The sequence below is a fragment of the Oryctolagus cuniculus genome, chromosome 7, assembly GCF_964237555.1.
Source record: "Oryctolagus cuniculus chromosome 7, mOryCun1.1, whole genome shotgun sequence".
In the NCBI taxonomy this organism is placed as follows: Eukaryota; Metazoa; Chordata; class Mammalia; order Lagomorpha; family Leporidae; genus Oryctolagus; species Oryctolagus cuniculus.
In genome coordinates, this window is record NC_091438.1 from 157,047,074 (window position 1) to 157,063,454 (window position 16,381).

General features: G+C 58.0%; 1 protein-coding gene across 3 annotated transcripts; it reads right to left on the reverse strand.

Moving 5' to 3' along the window:
• Positions 1-4,719: 4,719 nt before the first annotated feature.
• On the reverse strand, positions 4,720-14,023 carry UBIAD1 (UbiA prenyltransferase domain containing 1). Of its 3 annotated transcripts, none has more exons than XM_051841944.2 (2): positions 13,144-14,010; positions 4,720-6,778 (listed from the first exon to the last, which is right to left on the reverse strand). In XM_051841944.2, exons 1-2 carry the CDS (start codon positions 13,670-13,672, stop codon positions 6,291-6,293), a joined length of 1,017 nt encoding a protein of 338 aa, XP_051697904.2. In that variant the 5' UTR covers positions 13,673-14,010; the 3' UTR covers positions 4,720-6,290. The 3 variants fall into 3 exon arrangements, with proteins under 3 accessions (XP_051697904.2, XP_051697905.2, XP_069933156.1); XM_051841945.2 differs by lacking the exon at positions 4,720-6,778 and adding an exon at positions 9,642-9,780 and having other exon boundaries at positions 13,144-14,018; XM_070077055.1 differs by lacking the exon at positions 4,720-6,778 and adding an exon at positions 9,787-12,338 and having other exon boundaries at positions 13,144-14,023.
• Between the last annotated feature and the right edge of the window lie 2,358 nt (positions 14,024-16,381).

A 16,381-nucleotide genomic window follows, 5' to 3' on the forward strand; every position in this document is an offset into this window, starting at 1 on the left:
AGGGTGACGGGGGCAGGCCGCCCTCTGGGTGGGCATTTGGCACAGCCCTTACGATGCCACTTGGGACGCCCACATTCCGTATGGGAGGGACTGATTCAAGTCCCAGGTCCTCTGCTTCTGATCCAGCTTCCTGCTAATGTGCACCCGGGAGGCAGCAGGCCATGGCTCAAGCACCTGGTCCCAGGAGAGCTAGATGGAGCTCCGGGCTCCTGCCTTTGGCCTGGCCCAGCCCTGGCTGATGCAGGCAACTGGGGGCACGAACCAGCAGAAGGAAGATCTCTTGTCTGTCAAATAAAATAAAAATAAGTAAGTTTAAAAAAAAAAAAAAAAAAAACCCTCCATTCACGAGAGCTCTGCTGTGGTGACCGAATCACCTCCCAAAGTCATCACCTCCTGTCACCACCAGGCTGGGGGGTGGGGGTGGGGGTTTGTTTTTGTTTTTGTTTTTGACAGGCAGAGTTACACAGTGAGAGAGAGAGAGAGACAGAGAGAAAGGTCTTCCTTCCGTTGGTTCACCCCCCAAATGGGCGCTACAGCCGGGGCACCACGCTGAACCAAAGGCAGGAGCCAGGTGCTTCTCCTGGTCTCCCATGGGGTGCAGGGCCCAAGCACTTGGGCCATCCTCCACTGCACTCCCGGGCCACAGCAGAGAGCTGGCCTGGAAGAGGGGCAACTGGGGACTAGAACCTGGGGTGCCGGCGCTGTAGGTGAAGGATTAGCCTATTGAGCCGTGGCACCAGCCAAGGGGGGGGGTTGGGTTTTAAGATATGAATGTGGGGGTGGGGTGGGGGGCAGGGACACCAACATTCAGACGGCGGCACAGACTTTCGCGGTGAACAGCTGTTTCTTTCCTGTCCTCGGGGCAGGGACCTGATCTTGCTCAGCTTCCAGTTTTAGCTTTGAACACTGTGCCTGGCACGTATCAGACGCTCCCTAGCATCTGTGAGTGAGTGAGTGGATGTGCCAGGAACGTGAAGAACGCAGTCCTGCCGGCTGTGGGTCTTCTGCCCTTGGGTAGGAGAGTCCGAGGCCACACCAAAGCATCTACAGTCTAGGCCATGCCCCAGGAAGCAGAGGAAGGGGACCCCAGGATGAGTGCCTACTACAAGGCACCCACCACGTGAACACCGCTGCACTGAGCCACACACTAGACACTCACAGAGGCTGCGTGGATAATCTGACAGCATCCAGGGGCGAGGGACAGCGCAGGGGCTTGCCCTCGGTGCTGTCAGACCCCAAGGTTCACAGGCAGCGATTCCTGGGAGAGAGGCTCTACCCACAGATAGGGAATGGACCAGGGTGTAAAACGGGGCATGGAGAAATTGACCTCTCCTCTCCCCCCCGCCCCCCTGCCACCTGGGATAGCATCAGGACAATTCATGTGCCCCACGCACTGTGCTCCTGCTCCGTGGCAGTCCCTAAGGGCATGGGCCTGCCTTGTTTATCCCGCGTCTTGCTGGGACAGAGCAGGCTCCCGGCCAGGGGAAGTGTCGCTGGAAGGCTCCAGAGGGTGGCAGCTGACTCGCCTGACGTCGGCAGCAGGCACTGTGTGTGTATGTGGGGGAGGGGGGGTCTCATTCATGGGTGTCGGAGTGGCCCTGTGCACCCCCTGGGCCTGGACTCTTTTCCGCCCAGCTATCCCTGGCTGGTGGACTCCTCCCGCTCACAGGCTGTCCCCACGCCTCACCTCGTAGGGACGCTCACCTTGATGAGGGACCGGCAGCCCTGGCTGATGACAGCCCCACCATGGCCTCCTGTTCGATTCTTAGCAGGAAGGTGTCAGGGGTCGTCCTGGAAGGCTCCAAGCTTGGCAGTGGGGAGAGCACCCTCGCACACCTGCCTCAACGCAGGTGTCTGTCTGCACAGCCGGGGAGGTTGATCAAGGACTCAGCCTCATTCTCTCTGGCAGCCATGTGGACAGCCATCCACCACACCTCAGGTTTCCAAGGGAACCATTGGCTCTTGCAGCCACCTATTCTTGAAAACTGATCATGGCTCATCCTCACCTCCTCCTGGAAGCCTTTCCAACCAGCTCCACCCAGCAACCCTGTGGCTGTCAGTGTTTATTCTACAGTTGGCCCGTGTCAATCAAGATTGAGGGCAGCCCCAGGAAACCTGCGGCACTGCTCCTCCCGCAGCCTGCACATCTCTTCCACTGGGTCTCAGGCTCTCTGCTTCTGACCTTGGAAAGCCACCAGCCAGGAGGCAGCCTGCCCACCCCAACGGGGACCACCTCCCCTGAGCCAGCCTGGTTGGGAGCAGGTGGGCAGGACCCAGGAAAGCCTCCGCGAGCCTCCTGATGCGCCGGTCTCAGTCCTTGCCACGGCCTCAGGCAGGGACCCGACTGGGTTTGTGTGGCTTCCAGCTGTCACTCGAGGGAGGGCTGTCTCCATCTGTGGGAGGGCAAATCACAAATGTCACCTGGCTGGGGCCCAAGAGCAGTTCTCGCCGGAGGCGGCGCTGACACCAGCTTGCGTCTGAACGTCTGGAGCCCGGAATGCCAGAGGCTGGCAGTCCATTAGCAGCACAGCCGCCCTGGGGGCTCACAGGGAGGGAGCTGTCATCCCCACTGCAAGCTGATTTCAAGGGTGAGACCAGCTCTGCGTGGGGTGTGTGCCTGTGCGTGTGCGTGTGTGTGCACCTAAAATCTTATAGAAAGGAACGACAGTCACAGCTGAGCCCGCTGCGATGGGCAGGCAGCATCTGACATCAGGCAGGACGGTGGACCTGTGCTAGTACCCAGTTCCCCCAACCCTAGAGGCCTGAGACACGACCCCAAAACAAAAGGACAACCGAACCCCAGGACTGGAAGGCCCTTAGGGTCTCCTCATCTGACCCCTCTCCTTTGTGACACCTCCCTTTAATGCACCTGAAAGGGTCGTCCTTTCACTTGAATACCTCTAGCCACAGGGAACTCACCACCTGCTGGGACTCTGAACATCCCGCCTCCTGATTCCTCTCACGTCTACAAAGTTCTTCCTGAGGAGTGAGGAGCTTAAACTTGGGGCCACAGAACTCCCGCCCACTCGTCCTCAGCCTGCCCGTTGACGTCCCATCCCTGCTCTCCGGTCAGCCTGCGCCTGAGTCCGCTTTCCCTGCTGCCGTGGTCTTTATGTGTCAGCCGCTGGCTTTCTGGACAAGATTCGTTTTGTTAATTCAGTCCTTAAAATGCTGTTCCCATGCTCGGAAACGTAAGATCTTAACGCAGCTGTTACTGACGCAAAACAAGCACACGTGCACACACAAGCATACGCACACCAACACGCGTGCAAAGCTCCTCTGGTCACCCACGGCGCACTTCATATTCTCAAATGCCTTGCTGAAATCCACGTGTATCGCATCTACGCAAGTCCCTGGATCCATCGCCATGGTGACGCTATCTAGGAACCAGGACGCGCCCCGCCCACGGTGTGCGGATCGGCCAGGACTTGTGCCTACCTCATTCCACACGCTGTCTCCGGCTCTCTCCACCCCGGATCACACTCACCTGCCAGGAAGCTGGCACTCATTACTGACTCAAGCTGAGCTTCGGGCCAAGCCCCAGGCTCCGGTTTTGGGTTTAGCACAGGAGTGACGGATGTGTGACACAGGATGAAGTCACTGTTTCTTCCCCGCTCTGAGCTTACAAAGGTCCCGCCAAGAGTAGGGGAGGAGGGCACCGTTCTGAGTAGGGGACGTGGGTGGGGGGATCACAGAGAGAACCGGTCACCGAGACCGGGAAGAATGGGGACGGGAGGAAGGGACCAGCGCGACGTGGACCCGCGGCCCCTGTCAGCCCCAGACTCCAGGGCCAAGCCCTGACCTGCAGAAGCAGAGAAACGACCTCACAGACAATGAAGAGCAAGAGCCCAGTGAGCGCCCTGGCTGCTGACCCACGGACACCCGGAGCCCTGGGAGGCCGCTGCGAGACAAGAGGGGACCCACAGGCGGGGAAGCTGAATTTCCAACTCGCTGACCAGGGCGCCGGACACATCTGACTCCAAGAAATAAAGGCGTGTGCGGTAGCTCCAGCTGCTAACACCCAGCCCAACACCTGCGCCATGGGCTTTCCCAACGCCAGGCTGCTGGGATGGGGGACGAGTGCACACGCCAGTCCTCCTCTGACCTGTCGAAGCAGCCTTCTGACTTCTCACACCATAACTGCCGCTCTCTGAGCTCTCCCTCCATGGTTCAGCAAACCCGTGATTTTGGCTGCCTCGTGCCAGCCATGAGTAACATCTGGATTAGGCTGAGCGGAGGCACCGGAGGCTCCTCCCACTGACACCGGCTCCCACAGCTCGCTGGGCCTCTCGGGGGCTCACCTCGCCACCCTGTTCTCCCTGCCACCTGGCTGCCTCGTTCACAAGGACAAGTTGTCAAACACCCAGCTGCACCCCAAAGCACTCACTCCACTGCGTGTTCTCCACCTATCAGCACGGGGATCTCATCAAGAAGAAAGGAAAATGGAAGTGGAGTGGACAGGGGAAGTGAGGTTAACCTGGCCTTGACGGCTGCCTGGCTCTTGGCAAACCCAAGCGGTCTCAAGTGCCTTTTCAGAAAAGCCCATTAAATCCGCCCAACCCCACCCAAGTTCACCAGCGGAGCTGGGTGCCCTTGCCCCGCCCTGCCTGTCCCAAGGTCCCTATGCTGATCTCGCTGAGACGCACGAATCAACGCTCACCACCCAACAGGAAGAGAAACAGGAAGAAAACACAGAATAACCGGAAGCCAGACCAATGATGAACGTTTGCCTTCTTTTTTTTTTTTTTTTAAATTCACAAGTCTAAAGAAGACCTTCATTGAATCAGAGGACAGAATACAAATCATGGTGACCTGCCTACAAAACCTGGCACCAAATCTGGCCTTTTGGGAACATTCACACATAAAGATGGCATGGCGACGTGCTCCGAGCCCGCTGCAGCAGCCGGCAGCCCCGACAGGAGTGGCCGCCGGGAGCCCGCTCGGAGCAGAGGCCGGGAGAGCGCCCCTGACGCGGGACCGGGGAGCACCAAGCAGTGCCTGGAGGCGGGGCAGAGAGGGGGCCGTCCTCTGCCCGTCTGTCGAGGACGTGGCTCTGGCAGCCAAACCTTCTAAGAGAGGAGCTTTTGCGATTTCCAAATATGTTTTTCCGAGTACACTGACCAATTCTAACTCTAGAAGCCAAATCACAATTTGCTGGATCTCAAGGACCGAGTTCTTATGCCAAGTTCTGAAATTCCCGCCGGGACGGCTATCATCACACCGGAGAGATACCGACTTCAGCCTTGGACCAAATGCACTGACCTATGCCAGCCTAGGAATCACACTGTGCGGGCAGCGCGGTGAACGGCAGCCACAGTCCCCATAGGACTCCCCCCACCCCCGGGGGGCCTGTGACCTCTCTAATGCCACGGCAGCTCTGGTGGGGGGCCAGGGTCAACACTGTGTGTCTTCCAGCTCCTTCACGGGCAGGGCCTGGCACTCTGGCTGCACGGGGCTTGGCGCTGTGTCCGCCGGCTTGTTCACCCCCGGGGCCCTGCTCTGCCCGTCGTGGGGCTCTCCGGGAAGCAGCGGCGACAGCCCCTGACCCAGCTGCTGAGCTGCTGCCCAGGTCTGGCTCTGCAGGTGCAGACACACAGACGGGAACCCGGCGGAGACGGAGGCTGGGCGGAGGGGCGCGCAGGACAGGTGACGGGGAGGAAGAGCCCGGCGGGGACAGCGCTGAAGCTGCAGTCTGGGCTCCTGACAGGGACCGAGGACACGGGGTCCTCCCCGCCGGTCCCCTCGCTTCTACCAGCAGCGGAGTGATCTTCTGGGCGACCTCCAGGCTGGGTGGCTTTGCTCCCAGGCCCCACCTGACTGTCGTGCTGCAGGGTGATCCCACAGGGCTCCTCCACCGTGGCAGTGAGTGAAAGGGGACATGAAGGACAAACCAGGGGGCTCACACTTGGGACAAAAAGCCGGGAGCCCCAGGGACTGTTAAGAGGGCCTGCACCAACCATCACCATGTCCACAAGACCAAGATCTGGCTCCACGAACCCTCAGGACCCCCTGCCTGGCAGGGAGCCCAGTCTGCTCTGCTGTAAAGAGACCTGCCAGCGCCCTCTAGTGGAAACAAGTAAAGCAAGGACCACACGTCTGGGTTGCCCTCTTCCGATACCAGGGTATAAAACGGAAAAACAAAAATAAACAAAAACCCAACCGATTATGTTTAAGAACATGACGACAATATAAAAACACTCCCACTGGCAAATGGCACTCCCTGTGTGGGACTCCTGACTTCCATCCGTTCGAAGAGAGGTGGCTGTGCCGCGGGCCAGCTGCTGGACCCCTCAGAGTTTGGGCAGGCTGCCCGCTGGGGCCAGGATGATGCCAAAGACATAGAACAGTCCCAGCAGGAGGTTGAGCTTGGCTGTCCTCTGGGGCAGCTTGTTGAAAGCCTGGCTGCGGAACTGTCTCTCGAGGGAAAAGGCCACGGGGATGGTGAGCAGGGGCAGCGCCAGGCTGATGCTGCAGCGCGTGGCCAGGATGCTGAAGACCAGGTAGGGCAGGAAGAGCAGCGCGGCGTAGAGGATGTAGGAGGAGGTGGGGCCGATGAGGATGGCCAGCGTGACGATGCCGGCCTCCCGGTCGGACTCCATGTCCCTGGTGTTGTTGCAATGGAGAATGGCCTCGGTGCTGAGGGCGAGGGGGATGGCGTAGACCAGCGGGAAGATGGCCAGGGACCCCACCTGGACGGCGTAGGCGAACACCACAGCCAGCGGGCCAAAGGTGATGAGGATGACGAGGTCTCCCAGAGCCACGTACTTGAATCCAATTCCTGCAGCCAGAAAACCCAGAGAGCTGGCGTGAGATCAAAGGCTGGGAACTGTGGGACTGCTGGTCGGCTGCCTGTGGCCGGGAACGGTGATTCAGACCGAGAGGGCCAGCACTCATTCCATTCCCTCGACCCCAGAGCAAACCCTGGTATTGTCTTCAATAACACGGCTGGAGAGTACCCAGTTAGGGTCCGGGTCCACCTGCCCAGGTTCAAGCCCAAGTCTGCACTCCTACTGTACCCCAGGAAAATTCTGGACTCCTGCTACCTGGAGCTCAGTGGAGGGGCCTAACATCTCAGTCTTCAGTTTCTTTCACCCCTCACCAACCCCCGCAAGACCCTCTGGGAGCACCTGCTCAGGGTCTCCGCCCCAGCCTCCGCCCCCCACCCCAACCCTCCCTGGAGGCGTCTTCTAGTTCTGAAAGCCCATAGTGGATCACAATGAAATTGCAGGGTCCCCAGTGGTCTGCGCGAAGAAATGAGTGAAACAGCGAGAGAGAGCCAAGGGCACCTGCTGCCTTGTGCCCTGGCTCCCACGAGGCTAAACTGAATCACCATCCTGCTCCTGTCTGCCGGTGACTGCAAGGCCTGTCAACCCCACTGCCTCCAAACCTGCTCAGTCTCTCCCTCCCCATGCCACAGCCCGCCCTCCCACTCTCCCCAAACCCAAGCCATGGTTATCGTGGGCCTGGAATACTGCAAAGCCACCCTAGCAGGGCCCCCAGCTTCCAGTCTTCTCACAACCTGCCCTGCCCCTGCAGTCGGAGTGCAGTCAGAGTCTGAGACCCGCATCTGAACATCCTTCCTTCCTTCCCCTCAACAGACGCCCCAGGCCCTTACCAACAACCAGTCCCCACAACAAAAGTCCCCGCTCTCTAACCTGGCCCGCTCTCTCACCTTGAGCTCCCTTGCTCTCTCCATTACAGCTTTCAGTTCCTGGGGGTCTTCTGACACCCCCCTCCCCTTTGCCTAGATGATTCCAACTCACTCTTCAAGACAGAGAGCTTGGGGCTGGTGCTGTGGCATAGTAGGCTAAGCCTCTGTCTGCGGCGCCGGCATCCATATGGCACCAGTTTGTATCCCGGCTGCTCCACTTCCGATCCACCTCCCTGCTGTGGCCTGGGAAACAGTGGAAGATGGCCCGAGTGTTTGGGTCCCTGCACCAGAAAAAGCTCCTGGCTCCTGGCTCCGGATCGGCCCAGCTCCAATGGACGTGGTGGCCAACAGGGGAGTGAACCAGTGGATGGAAGACCTTTCTCTCTGTCTGTAACTCAAATAAATTTTTAAGAGCGAGCTTTTCTGTGCCCCTGAAGCACGTCTGCTCCCGTCATGTTCCCAGGGCACACGGACGGCCACTTTCCAAAGCTTCCTTCAGCTCACTTCCGATGGCAGCAACCTGCCTTTCCCACAAGGGCGGGCCTCCGGTCTGGCTCCCAACCATGGCACACAGCTCAGCTGAACACACAGCTCCTTAATAAACCCCTTGAACTGTGATCCAGAAACCCTCCCATGTGACTGAACTGGAGGGGCAGTCTGGAAGGGGTGAGAGGTGGCCTCGGAAGGAGGGGTCCACACACCTAAGGCCTCAGAGGCCTGGGAAAGCTCCGATCCCACCAAGCCACCCGGTTCAGCCTCAGATCAGGAGACAAAACTCTGGGTGATGAACAGTACTCCAACCAGTGAACGTGTAAGTCACAGCAGACGGCAGAGGATCTAAAACAGCGCAGCGACGCTCAGCCCGCGTTCACCTGCACCTCCGTGGCTGGGGTTCACTGGTGCTGAACGACCACTCTTGGTTCTTCAGGGCCAAGGGTCCCCAGGGAAGGGCAGCACAGGCACAGCCAGCGAGCCCATCCTGCACCCAGCACTGCGGCTCGGCCGTCTGAGGCCACGCCCTCCAGCAGGGCACCTGCTCCAGGCCTGGTGTGGCCTGCCCAGAGGAGGTGCTGGGCAGGAAGGCTCTGCACAGGCTGCGCCTCTTCCTCCGCTCCTCCTCAGCCCCCACAGCCAGCGTCAGGGCCCCAGCCGCAGGGAACACGCAGTAGGGCCGTGGCCCGGGCCCCCGACTGCACTCTCCACCTGGCAAAAGCGCCCTGAGCGAAGCTGAGCGGACACCTGTGTCCCCATCTTAAACAGGTCCTGCCCGAGATCCAAGCTCAGACGCCTAGGGGTGAGAAAGGGTGGCCGGCCTCCCAGAGGGCACCGGCACAGACCCTGTTTCCTACACGTCCAGCACAGGGCCCGGGCTCTGATCCAGAGATGTGGCCCATCCCTCCCAGAACAAGCACGGCTTTCTAAACAGGCCAGCACAGCAAATCCTGGACGGCTCTCTCCATGCAGCCACAGTTACTCTGTTACAACATAAATCCAAACGGTGGCAAGATGCAGAGCCCCTGGGACTGCGGGTGTCGCTGGCAGGCATGGGAAGCCACGCAGCCACTGCGGCACACTGCCAGGCAGCTTCTCCAAGACGTCAGCATCACCGAGACCCCGCAACTCCAGCTCCAGGCCTTCACCCGAGAGGAATGAAAATAGACGCACAGAGGAGCTGCACATGACCGTTCACTCAAGACACGGAAATCCAACCCCCAGCCCACAACGCCCTGAACAGGAGGAAGGATGAGAAAACTGGGTCTATTACAACGATGAAATGCTACTCGGCAGAAAAGAAAAAGGATAAATGATGCACAAAGCAACATGAATCTCAAAAACATCACGCCAGGGCGGAAGCTGGGGTGCAGATTAAACCACCACTCAGGACGCCCGCAGCCAGGTGAGTACCTGGGATCCAGCCCCACTTCCGCTTCCAATCCAGCTCCCTCTAACGCACCTGGGAGGCAGCAGATGATGGGCAAGTGCTTGGGTTCCTGCCACCCATGTGGGAGACCTGGCTGGAGTTCTTGGCTCCTGGTGACTGGGGGCATTTGGGAAGTGAACCAGTGCGTGGAAGATCTCTCTGTCACTCTGCCTTTCAGAGCAAAAGGTACCAGGCATACGAGTTCATGCTGGAATAAATGCATAAATATAAGTAAACGAATGGTTCGTATCGAATGGCTCCATTGCCACGACGTTCTAGACCAGACAGAACTAACCTATGTGGAAGAAGTGCGAACAGTGGTTGCCTGTGGACGGGGTCAACAAGCGTGGGATGGACAGGGAAGCACAGGAGGCGCTAGGGAGTGGCGCAAGTGTCCCGCTGGGATCAGGCCCTGCGTGCACAGCTGTAGCATCTGTCGCAATTCAACAACTGTCTCACCCAAGATCTGTGCATCTCACTGTCAATTATAGGTCAATAAAAGGTCATACCAAAAACAAATCTTAATCAGATTATGTCTTCACTCTGTTCCACGTCTGTTCACTCAGTGACTTTCTGAGAAAGGTCTCCAGCCAGGCACTGCTCCGGGCCCTGCCGAGAACACACAGCAAGCCTGACTGCAGGGAGCTCGCTGTCAGAGGGGAAGACGACCGTGGTGCCAGGACACAGCGAGCAGTGCTCAGACCACAATGCACTTGGAAGGCAGGGTCACCGTGACGTGCCAGGGGACGAAGAGTCCAGGACAAAGCCCCTGACTCCCGGCCTGCAGAGCCGGACGATGAAGCTGCCATGGAGAGAACCAAGAAGAGCTGCAGGCAGGAAGTTTTCTCTGCAGACAAGACTGGGAGTCTGACCTCAGACACCTTGGATTGGAGGTGTCCATGAGGCTTCCAGAAGGAACTGAGTGAGGAGAAAACCAGCGGTGCCAGTGCTGGGGAGAAGCGAGCGAAGCCACCACCCGCGACCACTGCATCCTGCATCGCGGCGCTGGTTCAAGTCCCGGCTGCTCCACTTCTGATCTGGCTCCCTTTCCTTGTGGGAAAGCACAAGATGGCCCAAGTACCTGGGACCCTTCCACCAATGTGGGAGACACGGATAAAGCTTCCAGGCTCCTGGCTTTGGCCTGGCCCAGCCCTGGCCATTGCAGCCATTTGGGGAGTGAACCAGCAGATGGAAGATTTCTCTCTAACTCTGCTTTTCAATAAATAAAAAATAAATCTTGAAAACAAAACAAAAAACCTCCAGTTCTGCCCTCAGCCACTTCCTTAAGTCTCACTTGAACGTCACCTTCACAGGGAGGCCGCGTCCCTTCACGCCACCCCCGCTGGTTTTCTGCACTGAGCTGTGTACCTGGCCCAGACCTGCAGAGTGCGGCTGGGAGGCCAGGCTCTCCCTTTCCTCTCACCCCTCTGGACACGGATTCAGTCTCCTCCACCTCTTCACGCTGGAGCATCCCAGGCTCAGTCCTGGTCCTCCTCACCCTTCTCCCAACCCTCTCTCCTCCAATGACCTCAACCAGTCCCACGATCTTATCTACGTGACTCCCAAATATCTCTGTGTAGCTCAGATCTCGTCCCTACAGTCAGACACAGACACACAGACACACACACACCCCTCCAACCATCCATCCAACATCCCTGCTCGGAGATCCAACAGGCATTAGGTATCCAAATCTCCTGATTCCCTATTCTCTCCACAACCTTCTCTACCTCACATGAAGACACCAATTCCATCCTTCTGGCTGCTTAGGCCAAGAAGGTGCAGGCATTTGGGAGCAACCCAGCAGATGGAAGATCTTTGTCTCTCTCTGCCTTTCAGACACAACTTAAATTATATATATATATATATATATATATATGTGCCACAGCCTGAGGGAGGTGGTGGTGGAGAGTGGTGATGTATCGAGCACAGGTCTGTGCCAGGCACCGCCGTGCGTGAACATGGCAGTCACAGGTCCCTGCCCTCGTGGAACTCGTTAGATATCATCATGCGGAGAGATAGACTGGGGGTCGGTGTTGTGGTGCAGCAGGCAAAGCATCAAGCTGCACCACTCCCGATCCAGTTCCCGCTAACAGCCTGGGAAAAGCAGCAGAATATGGCCAAAGCATTTGGGCCCTGCCACCGATGTGGGAGACCTGGAGGAAGCTCCTGGCTCCTGGCTTTGGTCTGGCTCAGTCCACACCATTGTAGCCACCTGGGGAGTGAACCAGCAGATGGAAGATCTCTCCATTCTCTCTCTCTTTCTCTCTGTAACTCTTTCAAATAAATCTTAAAAAAAAAAAAAAAAGTCACCCAGCAATCTAAGTCAAAGTTACTCGCTTTGATTTTGAGCTCTTCAGATTTAATTCCACTAAAATTGGCAACTCTGGCAAACGATCAAGAAAAGGTATGTACATGTGTGACTTCAGAAAGTCTGCAATCCATCCTTAGTTTTTTCATAAGACACATTTCCCACTCTGAAGCTTCCTTGTATGGATGGATTTCAAAAAATTTTTTGCACCAAAATTAACTTTTTTAAAAGATTTATTTATTTATTTGAAAGTCAGAGTTACACAGAGAGAGAAGGAAAAGCAGAGAGAGAGAGAGGTCTTCCATCCGCTGGTTCATGCCCCAGATGGCCGCAACGGCAGGGGCTGCACCGATTCAAAACCAGGAGCCGGGAGCTTCTTCCAGGTCTCCCACAGGGGTGCAGGGGTCCAGACTTGGACCATCTTCCACTGCTCTCCCAGGCCACAGCAGAGAGCTGGACTGGAAGTGGAGCAGCCGGGACTCAAACTGGTGCCCATTTGGGATGCCGGTGCTGCAGGCAGCCGCTTTACCTGCTACTTTTTAACTCCGTTCTCCATGAACTTCAGTACCCTCCCAGCTGAGCCACACCCAACACCCCTGAGGGGAAGGTTCTCACTGTTCTCAACCCATTCACAGTGGATTCCAGGTAAAGTGGTCCGATTTAGAAAAGAATCGCTGACCTCTTTGTGACGGCGGCAAAGCAGCAGTTTCTGTTATAGCAGACAGCTGCTAGAAGGTTCCGGTCTTCGCACAAGAATTCAGATGTGAGACAGGGCGTGGCAGTAAGTGCGCTAGCCAAGTTTAAGGACGAGTACACATGACAGGCCAGGCGGGCATCCCGGGAAAGAACTGACAGCCCGGTCCACATCCAGAGTTTTCAGAGTTGGGTAAAGGCCCTCGGCCTCCCCACCCCCACACACCCCCTCTGGCATACCGCAGGCTGCAGGGCATTCCTAAACTTCCTCCCCCTGAACTTCACAATGGACCCCACAGCCCCCTCGGTGCAGGGTGGAGAAAACTGCCCTGCGCTGCCCTCCCCACCTGAGGGTGGGACACGTGCAACCAGTGTACTGATGGAAGACGAGGCTTCGCGTGTAACGCAGGTTTGCTTCCTACCAAGGCTTGCTTCCCGTCCCAACACACAAAAAGGCCCGCTTTCTTTGGCGTCCCGTGCACACACGGGCTCATGTCTACCCAGTCCCCTTAACACCTCCAGGAGTCCAAGCCACCGAGACCTGCAGCCCAGAGACAGCCCAGTGCTTACCTCCCGTGTACAGAAAGGAGCCGGACAGGCCTCCGAAGTAGACGAGAGCCAAGTGCTCCAGCCTCAGAGGCGACAGGCAGTACAGGCAAGCCGCACAGACACAGCCCAAGGTGTAGAGGAAGACTCCGAACCGGACGACGTCCTGGGGCTCCAGGATGCGGTCCACCAGGGTCCTGTCGTCGCTCTTCTTGTGGTCAATGCCCTTGGAGAAGTCATAGTACGTGTTCACCAGGTTGCCGGCGCCGTGCACCGCCAACACGGCCACCGCACAGCCCACCAGCAGCCTGGGATCCAGGGCGCCCTGGGCCCGGTAAGCCAGGGCACTGCCCAGGGCCACCGGGGTGAGCGAGGCACTGAAGCTCCAGGGCCGCAAGGCCAGCACGTACGAGGCGCACTTGTGCCTCCAGGCGCGCCGGGGCGCGCCGTCCGCCTCGGGTCGCTCGGTGCCCAGCGGGTCTCTGCCCCCGGCCGCGGCTGTCTCGCCTGCCTGGATGTTTATCTTCTCTCCCAGGACCGGCAGGGCCGCCATGGACGCTGCACCGGGCGAAAAGTCAACCCTGCAGGCGAGCCAGCGCGCCGGGGCCCCGGAGAGGCGGGGCGGCCGAGCCTGACCTTCCTGGGGTCCCAACCCGGGCCGGACGGCGAAGGCGGCGGGGTCCGGGGCGATGGCGGGCGGGCGGGCCCTGCACCCCTCGAGGCCCGGCGGCGCCGCCCCGACCCTTGGCCCCTCACTCGGCGAAAGCCAGTCGCCGGCCCGCGGCCCCGCGCTAGAGCCCAAGGCCGAGCTGCGGCCACCTCCTCGTCCGGGCCGCGGGGGCCGCCATGTTGTGCGTGGCCGCCAGAGGTCCGCCCGGAAACCGAGGCCGGGGGCGCGCGAAGGGCCGGGGGCGCGGGAAGGGCCGGGGGCGCGGGAAGGGCCGGCGGGCGGAGCCGGCGGCCAGCGCGGGGCGCAGCCCCTGTCCCTCTGCTCCGCAGCTGCCGCCGGACTTGCCCGCCGTGCCTAACCCGGGGCTTTAACTTGCCGAGATTAGGTTGGTTCATTTACTCTGGGCGGAAGCCTTTAACGAGCGCCTGTTGCGTGGACGCCTTTGGAGTTATTCATGGCTGTTGTGTCTGCATTGTGAAAACAGGGCTGCAGCTCCTCCGCTGTGGGTTCCCCGATAAACCATCCTAGGTTGAAGATCTCTTAAGTCAAAAGGCCAGGTAGGGGCCGGCGCTGTGGCTTAGCGGGGTAAAGCCCCCGCCTGCAGTGCCGCCATCCAACAGGGGCACAGGTTCGAGTCCCGGCTGCTCCACTTCCAATAAAGCTCTCTGCTGTGGCCTGGGAAGGCAGTAAAGATGGCCCGAGTGCTTGGTCCCCTGTACCCGCGTGGGAGACCCGGAAGAAGTTCCTGGTTTCGGATGGCTCCAGCCATTGCTGCCACTGGGGGAGTGAACCAGCACATGGAAGACCTCTCTCCCTCTGCCTTTCAAAGAAGTAAATAACTTTTTTTTTAAGTGCAAGTAGGCTGTGGCTCAGCCGGTTAAACTGCCGCTCAGCCGGTTAAACTGCCACTGCTTCCTGACACAGTCCTTCCTGGGACTCTGCTTTCTGTCCAGCTTCCTGCTAATGCGCATCCTGGGAGTCAGCGGGTGATAGCTTAGGTTCCTTTTTTTTTTTAAATGTTTATTTATTTATTTGAAAGGCAGAAGTGCAGAGAGAGAGCTCTTCCATTCACTGGCCCACTCCCCAGATGGCCACAACATCCAGGGTGGGCTAAGCTGAAGTCAGGAGCCAGGAGCTTCTTCCTTATCTCCCAGGTGGGTGGAGGGTCCCAGGGATTTGGGCCATCCTCAGCTGCTTTCCCAGGTGCATCAGTAGGGAGCTGGATCAGAAGCAGAGCAGTCGGGACTTGAACCAGCGCCCATGTGGTGGAGGCTTAGCCTTATATGGCACGGCAACGACCCCTGACTTAGGTTAAGCCTCTGCCATCCACATGGGAGACCAGTTTGACGTTCCCGGCACCTGGCTTCAGCCTGGCCCAGCCGTGGCTGTTGTTGGTATATGGGGAGTGAACCAGTAGATGGAGGATACCTCTCTGGTGTCTCTGTGCCTTTCACGTAAATGAAAATGAATCAACTTACTTTAAAAGATTGATTTTATTTGAAAGGCAAAGCCACAGAGATTGTCCGTTTGCTGAAGGGGCAGGCTGAAGCCAGGAGCCTGGAACTCCATCCAGGCCTCCCATGTGGGTGGCCACCCTCCTGCCTTCCCAGGCATACCAGCCAGAAGCTGGATCAGGAGCAAAGCAGCCAGGATTCAAACCAATATTCTGACACAGGATGCCAGTGTTGCAGGCAGCAGCTTGGCTCACTGTGCCACAATGCAGGCCCCCCCATAAAACTTTTTTAAAAGTTTTTTATTACACCTGTCCCACTGAATAGCATAGCTTAGCCTAGCCTAACTTAAAGGTGCTCAAAATACTTTTTACAGGGGCCAGTGCTGTGGCTCAGCCGGTAAGCTGCCATCTGCAGTATTGGCATCTCATATGGGCACCAGTTGAAGTCCCGGTTGTTCGACTTCTGATCCAGCTCCCTGCTAATGTGCCTGGGAAAGCAGAGGAAGACAGTCCAAGTACGTGGGCCTCTGTCACTCGCATGGGAGACCCAGGTGAAACTCTTGGCTCCTGGCTTCCACCTGGCCCAGCCCTCGCCATTGCAGCCATCTGTGGAGTAAACCAGCAGATAGAGTATTCTCTCTCTCTCTCTCTCTCTCTCTCTCTCTCTCTCTCTCTGTGTGTGTGTGTGTGTGTGTGTGTGTGTGTGTGTGTCTGTAACTCTTTCAAATTAGAACAAACCATACTTTTGCATTTGGGCAAAGTCATCTAACACAACAAGCCTATTCTTATAAGAAGAGAAATGCTGGGCTGGCGCCGCAGCTCACTTGGCTAATCCTCTGCCTGTGGCGCCGGCACCCCGGGTTCTAGTCCTGGTTGGAGCGCCGGATTCTGTCCCAGTTGCTCTTCTTCCAGTCCAGATCTCTGCTGTGGCCCGGGAAGGCAGTGGAGGATGGCCCAAGTGCTTGGGCCCTGCACCCGCATGGGAGACCAGGAGGAAGCACCTGGCTCCTGGCTTCGGATGGGTGCAGTGTGCTGGCTGTAGTGGCCATTTGGGGGGGTGAACCAATGGAAGGAAGACCTTTCTCTCTGTTTCTCTCTCTCACTGCCTAACTCTGCCTGTCAAAAAAAAATAAATAAGA

Excerpts from the sequence above, each read along its gene's own strand:
- UBIAD1 (XM_051841944.2), bottom strand. The coding sequence starts at position 13,672 with ATGGCGGCCCTGCCGGTCCTGGGAGAGAAGATAAACATCCAGGCAGGC. Across the intron at positions 6,779-13,143 it reads CTCCTTTCTGTACACGGGAG|GAATTGGATTCAAGTACGTG; the intron begins GTAAGCACTGGG and ends TTCTGGCTGCAG.